Source organism: Cimex lectularius, unplaced genomic scaffold (genome assembly GCF_000648675.2).
Source record: "Cimex lectularius strain Harlan isolate CLEC.00 unplaced genomic scaffold, Clec_2.1 scaffold7, whole genome shotgun sequence".
NCBI lineage: Eukaryota > Metazoa > Arthropoda > Insecta > Hemiptera > Cimicidae > Cimex > Cimex lectularius.
The window spans coordinates 1,199,713-1,209,413 of record NW_019392731.1 but is presented as its reverse complement, the minus strand read 5'-3'; the positions used below and the strand labels follow the sequence as shown (position 1 = coordinate 1,209,413).

Sequence of the window (9,701 nt, the reverse complement as noted above, 5' to 3'; positions counted from 1 at the left end):
ACGACTGGTGCAGGCAATAACAGATCGAGACATAAATCAAAAACAGGAGAAGATTTAATCGACCAACACGACAGATAACACGAACACACATTCCGTTTTGCAGAAATATGAAAGGCCAGAAAAAAAGAATTTAGATATGGAATTGGATTATTCGTTTGAATTTAATAAATTTAATATCTTGTAACTGTAAAACCCATTTCATTTCAACGAGGTCTTTTATTAGTCAATGTAGTGCGGTAAAGTTAAAAAAATATATTTTGCCCGGTTGAATAGAATTGTTTTTATTTTTCATACTTTCTTTTTAATGATCCAGGGCGAGGGAGAGATATAAAACGCATTCGCTTACTTTAAAGGGCTGTTTTGAAGGGAGGCAACAACAAAAAAATAAGGAGGAAGAGGTTTGAAGTCGGACTTGGAAACAGATGTCGGGTAACTCTGAAGAAAATTACCAAGTGCGGCGGCAAAGAGCTTTTCTTTTTCTCTTGTTTCTCCGCTTGGACTGACTCCAATTTAATCTTGAGGCTGTGAGCACCATCCATCTCGAAGGCCATCTCACCTAGACGGCCTACCCAACACTTTACTTACCTTGATGTACGGAAAATTCTAGCAAGAAGAGCCAAAGAACCATTCGATCGGGAAGTACAGACTGTTGTGATGTGAAGCAGGTATTTCGTTTCTTATGGAATCTATTATAAGACCTAAATTGCCAACCAATCCACCACCCAGGTCCGTTCGAATTAATTTTTTCTGTTCCTCGGTATTAAATTATATAATAATCCATATATGAATTTAGTAGTCATAATTGACCGTATTAATTCGGAATAATTTTATAATTAATTATACTTTTTATCTACGGTCTTGGTTGACATGAAAACCTAGTGTCACAAGCGGGATTGGAACCAACGACCTTCGGCTCATTTCGTTTCGAATCACGTTAGTTCAAGTGGTTGGTCGTGCAGCAGCGTATTGAGCCAAAAGGTAGTGGGTTCGAATTCCGCTCGTGGCTAAAATTTTTCATCTCAACCAAAGCCTTAAATAAAAAATATAAATAATTATAATATTATGTAATATTATTGTATAATTTAAAAAAATATTTCTTAAAATTTTGATTGTAATTTTTTTTTTTTTTGTAAAATGAAAACCTTTTTATGATAAAGCATCGGAAGAAAACAATTTTTGTGATATATAACTAACTGTCAGCTTTTAAAAAAATATTAAAAACCATTAGTTTTTTTCAAACATATTATATTAATATAACGTTTGTCGATCACAAATGTGTAATCCAAAAATGTTTTTTTAGATTAATATTGATACGTAAACCAATATTCAAGAAAATAAAATTTACGTTTTAACAATTTACTTTTTGCCAACAATTACGTTTGCAAGGCACTAACGCAGATGAACCGAAATTGATACTGCTCCCTTAATTTAATAGATAGATAAAAAATTGTGCAACTCTGTACGTTTTAAATCGTAACCCAACAATTTTTTTCGGGGTCACTGCTCAATGTAGTCTCCCTTCTTTCACTGCGACCTTTAAGATTTTTTGTGGAAATTTATCCAAAAGTGCAATATCTTTAAAGTATTTCAGCAGTCCGACGTTCCTCTTCGCCAGGGTTTGATATTGCATTTTTGAACTTTTCCAGGCTAACGCTTCCAGTCATATTGCAAATGTTCCCATGTCTTTGTTTCACGACAGGACCGGCAATTTTTGACTGATTAATAATTTTTTATATGGTAATTAAATGAGCAATGACCAGTAAAATTTTAATGTTTATTATTTTCTTTAATTCTTGCCTCTGCAAAACAATTTATTTTCCCAGTTTGGATGTTGAAAAAATTCTTTGATTGTTTTGCTTTTGGCTAATTCCTCCGTGTGTGGCCTTGTCAAATTGCGGTTCTTTTACGAAGGGTGTGAGGTCTGTTCCTGCTTTTCCTACTTTATCAGTCTATTCGTCGCCTTTCATCCCCTCGTGTCGCACCGACATCAGAAAGACTTGTTTTCGTTTCCCCGGGAGTTCGAGATATGCTGGACATTCCCATGCCAGCTTTGTTTTGAAGGTCAAAAGCCTTCAGTGCTTTTGGCTCTACGAATATGTATACTTTATACTCTGTCTACAATATGTAAAAAGGAGTTAAAAGGTGTGTAGAGTTCTATTATATGAATGTCAGATAATTACACGTAATTCAGTTAAACACATGTTAAACTATCAAAAATTCAACGCTAAGAGTTGCCCTAATGTTCTGACCATTAAATATTTTATACTTATATAAATACTAATGCTTACGTCAGATATCGTGATATGAAGTCTTGTGTGAAATCTTACCATCTCCAAATAATCATTAATTAACGGCCAATAAATACTACACACTAATACTAATGCTTGTATTTTCAGTTTAAATTTGTTTAGCTATTACAAAAGTAATTTGTAACCTCGTTTAAGGAGAAGTTTTATGTATATTCACTTTTATTAAAAAAAAGCACTTATTATGACTTAATTTAAGAAATTTTGATTACTTTTTTGGGTTACTCTGAGCATTAATCTTTTTTATTTTTGTTTTTAGTTTTATTTGGTATTTTTCATTTACGTGCCAACTATTTTGATAATTAATTTATAAAACATGCTGGTGGGATTTTATAATTTTGTGACAATCGTGCGAACGAATTTTATTTTCAGAATCCGAAATAACTTTTTTAGCTGTACATTTCAGAATAACAGCGTCTGATAGACGGGTGAAAATTTCTTTACCAGAGTTATCCCAGATTTTCAGTCTAATAGACCAAACAGGTTAAATTTAGAACTGTCTTAATGCTAACCACAATTCCAGAATTTCCCATCTTTTTTCCTTCTTTAGTAACATCAAAATAAATCTGTGTAAGTTTAATTTAATGTTCTAAAAAGTAAATGTGTACGATTATATAGTTAAGTTCTGTCAGTAAGTTCTGTCCTTAATGTAAAGAATTTTTTTTCGCCTTTAAAGTGTTTTATTTTAGATGGTGTTAAATCCTGATTCACCAGTATGGTGGGTGGTTAGTTGTGAAAAGAAACGCGAAGTGCTCCTTGTCATAAATATTTCTTTATTATATACATTCCGGGTTCATTGGCTCTTACCAAATCCAAGTCTCTCCGTACAACCAGCATCCATTACAACGAAGATGCCTATATAGAAGTAAAAAATATTAAAAACGCTATGAAAATACAGCAATATGAAACTTTTACCTTTAACCTGTTCTTTTCTCGCTTGCAACATTCGATAAATCGTTGTACTATTGATTACTTGTAGACATTTTCTCTTTTTGTCATTTTGAAAGTTGGCGGTAGCCATTCGTTGTTTGAAAATTGCTGCATGCTTTCTCAACAAAAAAAACATCCATTTGATCTAATTATTTAAGTTGTTAGCATAAATGTATCCAATTAAAATATTGAACGAATTACTTTTGTATAGGTTTTGAAGATTATTTTGCGTTTTCTTTAAAACCCAGACAAAATGTTTCAAATTTTATTTATTCATTTATGTAAAGAAAGATATTTTAAATAAATTTATAATTAAAGTTTTTATTTTATTTTTTAATCAAGATTTTATATTTTGATTACAAAACTCTTAATACTTCGATACTAAAAAATAAACTTGTACGAGTTTACATATAGTTCTGCCCTTAATGTTGTCCTTAATTTGTATTGGGTAAAAATAAGAACTGGTAAAACATTTGAAATAAGTCCATTATATTTAGTGGTCTTTTGACCAAATTAATTCTTTCAACTAATTAATCTTTTTGTGTAAGGTTTTAGTCCAAATGAAAAATGGTAGTATCATGAGCGGGATTCGAACCCACGACCATGATGGGCTAATACGACGCTGCTCTAACCACTTGATATATCGTGACTTCGATCCACTCGGACACCAACTCGCCATCTCAACTTACATTTACTACAATCTTTTCGAATTTTCCCATTTTTTGAATATTTGAAATATGTTTTGTCTAGTCTATTTAAACGTACATAAATAAAAAATTTATTTTAATATGTAGTGCATAATTAGTTTGGGTGATCTATCATTTATTACTACTGCAGATAGATTATTTTTTCCAAATAAAAGAAATTTAAAGTAATAAATACTGTTTTTAAGTTGATTTATATTATTACTCGGAAAAGCTTTCAATAAAATCACAAAAATGTTCAATTAAGTGAATCATTAATAATTCGGCTTGCGAAAGTACATCCTAGTTAATAATTCACGTGCCTGCATGCATCTTTTTGCCGAATCGGAATTCAAATTAACAGCTTACTGGTACGTTGAATTTACAAAATTTGTACGTACCGTCATGTTTTTACTATTAATAATTAAGGAGAACGCTGTCATGGGGCGTCGTTCGTCCGTTGACAAATGATTGCTACTGTCATCAACAATGATGAAGCACGAGTTGCCACTTGAAGCAATGTTAGCATCATCAATTACAAGCTTTTGACCAATCGCAAGCCTTTTCCAAAACGGTTATATCAATGATCAATTATTTTTTTAAATTTGAAATAATTATTACTATTATTATAAATGTATAGTAAATGTATTATTATTGTATATTAAATATATTATTATTAAAAATATACACCGATACACATGAGTTTATTCCACATGTGTCTAGTTTACAAAAAAAAGTTAAATAAATACTCCAATTGTACGGGTTATTCAAAACGTATCATATTTTACTATACGAATATGGACAGAGTAATAACTACAGTTAGATGATTAATAATTACCGAAAATGAGATGATCTTTATTTATGAATGGATTATCTCAGTTTTCTCGTGGCATGTCACGATATCACCTGAAACGTTAACGCGTCAATTATGCCAAAATTGGCTCAGCATATGTGTTATTCAAACGGATAAATCGATCTTTCTCCTCTTTTCACGTCATCAACACCGTCGATATGGCAGATGTTTCGTAATCCATCGTTCAAATTTGTAAAAATATTTGTTTCAAATAAAAAAAATAGATAGACAGATAGATATTTAGTTAGATAAATAGATAGATAGATAGAGAGAGAGAGTGAGAGCGTGATTGAGAGAGGAAGCGAGGCACAAAAGATAAGACAGAGCTATTGAAAAAAATGTAAACAATAGGAAAGAGTGAGAAGGAAAAATTAGAGGAGTGAGGCACGAAAGTTCATTCAAAGAAACTGAAAGAAAAGGAAGGAGTTAGAGGGAGTGAGAGATAGAAATAAGCAAAAGAGAAAGAAGCGAATATAGATGAGAAATAGTGGTGTGAAGGAATAGAGATAGATAGCAAAAATTTGAAACAAAATAAAGAAAGAAGTTACAGATTATATTAGGAAGTTATAATTATATATAATATAAGCCCCTCCTGAATTTCTCTTGAGCCAATGACGCTATCAAAACAACAAAAAGAAGTGTTTAATATTTCTTTGTATAGTTTCAAATTTTTACGTTTTTTGGAAAAAAATTATATTGGCTGCCTCAGCCCCAGTTCAACTTCAAAATTTCAAATTCGACCCTATACATCCTGACACATCATTTTAAAGTAATTATTACGCTTAAAACAATGGTTGAGGCAGATTTTAAATTGGTCAGTAAATTAAAAATTGGTGGAAAAAAGGTTGAAAAAAACTTTCGTTTGTTTCGTGGTTAATTCCAATAAAATATTTCTTCGCTAAAGTAAATATTAATTACCTTCATTGTTTACATTCTGCTATTGTTTGTCAAATTCTCATTATAAGAGCAAATGTTAATCCCTGGAAGTAAATAAAGTTTACAATAAAACTTATTCCTTATATGCAGTACACCATTCAAAATGAACTGAAGAGGATATTTTTCCGATTAACAGCGAGTTGATATTTACGATTGCTTTATTGATAATGGAGGTTATTGCGCGCTACAGTCGAGTTGTTCTCCCAGAAATTTCCTGATTGCCCTAGAGTAAACCACAAAACATTTATTCATTTCGCTCGCAATGTGAGGAAACACGGATCAGTTGCAGTTCCATAACTAAGAAAATAGGAGCGTAATTTCGACGAGGAGCTGAATATTTTACTGTATGTACAAATCCAAAATGTTGGAAGGGTTTTAGGTTTTTCAAAAAATAAAATTAGAAATGTACTTTGGACTTACAATTTTAAACCGTATCGCTCTCATCTTAGGGACTTCGGGACTTTGATTATGGTAAACTCTCAAGTTCCTTGTACAAATGTCGATTTGGGAGGATAAAGAAAACGTTTTTCCTTAAATTTTATGGCCTGATGAATCCAAGTTAACCTCTAATGGCAACTAAACCTTTGGAATTTTCGAACTTGGTCAGTGGAAAATCCAAGAAATTCGTACTCTTGTCATTATCAGGTGGTTCACAGTATCAACGTTTCGTGTGGACTTTTTGGAAATAAATTAATTGCGCCTTATGCCTACAAAAATTATTTAAATGGTGCTCACATCCTCAATTTTTTGAGGGAGGTTTCACCAATTAGGTGATGTTCCTATGCAACAACAACAAAGAATAATTCTCCAGCTTGATGGATGCCCTACATGCAAATCTTTGGAGGTGAGACGTTATTTGAATTGTCACTTCATAGGTGGAGGATCTCATGGCTGGATCTGTTGGCCTCCTCGATCACCCGGTTTAACTCTAATTGACTATTTTCTTTGGGACCATTTAAGAAACAAATCATAACTAGCAACCTCAGTTGAAGAACTGCGGCAAAGGATAGATAATGCTTGTCAATCCATTCGAACATGAAATGTGATTATTAAATAGCGAACCATCCGATTGTACCATTGTTTTCATCGTAAAAATCCTTTAAAGTGATGTGTCAAGAGGTATAGGGTTGTATTTAAAATTTGGATGTTGAAAAGGGGTCTGAGGTCCCCTACATAATTTTCTACAAAAAAATATGCAAAAACTTGAAACTAAACTAAAAAATATTAAATATGTATTTTTTTTATATCGTCATTGGTTTATGAGAAATTCAGCCGAGCCATCTGAAGCACACCCTGTGTACATATTATCTCTAGAAGTTAGAAAAGCACAATCATACAAAATTTATTATTATTATTTGTCAGATTCTGCAATATTAGTAAGAAAACGATTAGATCCAAGATTTATGGAATTTGCTTGTTACAACTAAATCGAGTTTCCCCCAAAAACTAAAGCAAAATAAATATAAAAGTTCCAAAAATAGTCAGATATTCTAATAGAGAGAGAGGGGGAGAGAGAAAGTGAGAGGCGAGAAATAATGGAAAGAAAGAATCATCAAGGCAGAGTGTAAAAAGCTAGCGTTACTGACTATCCACGAAAATAATGTGAGTGAGTAACATCGTGAATCTCGGAACAGAAATTTTTCATTTAATTGCTGCAATTAACTTTTTTTGCATGGTACTCCACGAGCCCACCGGCACCCATTCATGTGCATTTAATTCAACCACATTCTTTACGATGATAGTTGAAATTTACACATTCAGCTGATCAGAACATGTTTACATAACTATAAATAACTATAGGGAATGGTAATAGTTTTTCTAATTTTCTTAAACAATTTGCGTTGTTATTAATTCAGAATTGGACTCATTTTTTAACGGAGGAAGGTATAAAACTTGATAAGTCAGAGCGGCAATGGTACTAAATGGGCAAAGGAGGAATGGTATTTATCGTGAATCGTTTACAGGGTAGTCCGGGTACTTGAGTTACGAGTTTCATTAGCTAACCACTTCATTCTTGTCCGGTAATCCATCACGGCCGATGTGGCTTTTTCTCTTTTGCCACGTTCAGTTCAGAGACAACGGCTATTATCTTCCAAACCCCAACCCAGTGACTACTTATATAGTGATTAATAGCTCCGCCCAAATTCCCTGGGTTAATAAAAATGATAACAGTTCTTGGTGGTTAAGTAATTTTGGAGAATTATGAATAACATTAGGTATTAAAAGGTTGAGGCGTATTTATTCAAAATTGATCTACATTGAAACTACACCATAAGCAAGTGATGGTTATAAGCTGACATGAGCTATTCAAAGAATATAAAATCGCAAGCGATCGCAATCAAGTTTTCTCTCAAAATTGCGTTTGGGTTATGTACACGCAAATATATATATTTTTTTCAATTATATTAAGATATTTACATCTTTTCATACGTAATAAAATTAGTAATTTATTATTCATCGTAAACTTAAATTTCAGAATAAACAATTGATACGGTTTTCTGGTACGTTTGTATCTATTTCTCCTACCTAACTGTACCTACAACTAAGAATACAACATAAATGTGTAATATTTAGTGTCCGTTAATTAATGATTATTTAGAGATTGTGAGGTGCGATCTGGTGTGACCACCGTACACGTATGAACCCCAGACGGTACAACATAAAATGAAAATAGCTATTTATTTAGAAATCGTGAGATGTGGTCTGGTGTGATGTAGGTTTCAAAAAAAAACATTTTCTTTAGCGTGCCAACGTTTCGATCTTTATTGAGATCATCTTCAGGGCCTGGGAAATTCACTTTTCCACATCCAAAATGTAATTGTAATATGTAAACAATGTTTGTAAATCCCAGGCCCATCAATAAAGATCGAAACGTTGGCACGATAAAGAGAAAAGGTTGTAGTAAAATCAGAGCAATTTTTTTTTTTTTTTTTTGACAGGGGCTTCCGACATCTAGGTCATTTCAGCCCCCAACTAAGTTTATATTCTATTTACCCTTTCAAACACTATATTCATAAGCGCAATGTTTTTCATGACAATGTAGTAAATATATGTATGTACAGTATTGGTTGAAATGAAAAAGCTAGTGTCACGACTGGGATTCGAACCCACGACCTTCGGCGAACTACGCCGCTGCTCTAACCACTTGAGCTATCGTGACTTCGATCCACTTGGACACCAACTTCTCATCTCAACCTACCTTTTGAATTTTCCCTCCTTTTTGACATTTTTCAAGTGAATTTCGAGAGGATCGAAGTCACGATAATTCAAGTGGTAGAGCAGCGGGGTATTTAGCCGAAGGTCGTGGGTTCGAATCCCGCTCGTGACACTATCTTTTTCATTTCAACGACCACCTTACATAAAGATTAATTAATTGAAAGAAGTTACTTAGTGAATCGGTTTACGAAATATAATGGACTTTGTAAATATAATTGATTAATTATTGCTATGAAGAAAATAAACAAATTATGTTTTCGTAATAAATACGTGTCAATAAAAAAAAGCTTATATAATAGATAAATGAGAATCAAATCATATTCACAAAATCTTGCAGTTTTTTTTATTATGTGTAAATATGAAAAGAAATAAAACTTGTTTGTTACGCTCAGGGAGATATCCTCCCCCAAGACCAACTGCCTATTTTTGACAATATTTGCCGTAAAACGTTTTTCATCGAAAACTATGTTCGACAATATGAAGAAAATCATATTTAAATTTAAAAATAAATTAATCGAAGTAATATTTTTTATGAATTATAATTTAAAAAACGCACTTTTTAGAAGAAAAAGAAAAGAAATTTTAACAATAATCTATTTTAGTTAAGATAGATGTAACTTTTGATGGCCGGCTAAGGGTTGAATGAAGGATTGTAGCATATTTGTTGATACAAATCTATGCAATAAATTTTGTAATATCGTTAAAAATTATTGACACTAAAATTCATTATATTTATGGTTCTATTGATCTATAGGATGATATATTGTACGCAAATAT

General features: G+C 32.2%; 1 protein-coding gene and 1 non-coding gene across 5 annotated transcripts; both read right to left on the bottom strand.

Annotated features, from left to right (window-relative positions):
• Positions 1-1,836: 1,836 nt before the first annotated feature.
• On the bottom strand, positions 1,837-5,778 carry LOC112126894. Of its 4 annotated transcripts, none has more exons than XM_024226859.1 (4): positions 5,691-5,778; positions 3,222-3,351; positions 3,114-3,161; positions 1,837-2,087 (listed from the first exon to the last, which is right to left on the bottom strand). In XM_024226859.1, the coding sequence occupies exons 1-4, from the start codon at positions 5,694-5,696 to the stop codon at positions 1,945-1,947; spliced, it is 327 nt and encodes a 108-aa protein (XP_024082627.1). In that variant the 5' UTR covers positions 5,697-5,778; the 3' UTR covers positions 1,837-1,944. The 4 variants fall into 4 exon arrangements, 3 of the variants coding, with proteins under 3 accessions (XP_024082627.1, XP_024082629.1, XP_024082628.1); XM_024226861.1 differs by lacking the exon at positions 5,691-5,778 and adding an exon at positions 4,758-4,852 and having other exon boundaries at positions 3,222-3,355; XM_024226860.1 differs by lacking the exon at positions 5,691-5,778 and adding an exon at positions 4,758-4,852.
• A 3,016-nt stretch (positions 5,779-8,794) lies between these two features.
• Trnat-agu lies at positions 8,795-8,868 on the bottom strand. Its single transcript has one exon. It is a non-coding gene; the product is annotated as a tRNA-Thr (tRNA).
• Positions 8,869-9,701: the final 833 nt, after the last annotated feature.

Bases quoted from the DNA above. Each gene is read 5' to 3' on its own strand.
- LOC112126894 (XM_024226859.1), bottom strand. The intron at 3,162-3,221 runs GTAAAAGTTTCA...ACTTCTATATAG, and splicing joins GAGAAAAGAACAGGTTAAAG to GCATCTTCGTTGTAATGGAT. The intron at 2,088-3,113 runs GTAAGAGCCAAT...ACATATTCGTAG, and splicing joins TACGGAGAGACTTGGATTTG to AGCCAAAAGCACTGAAGGCT.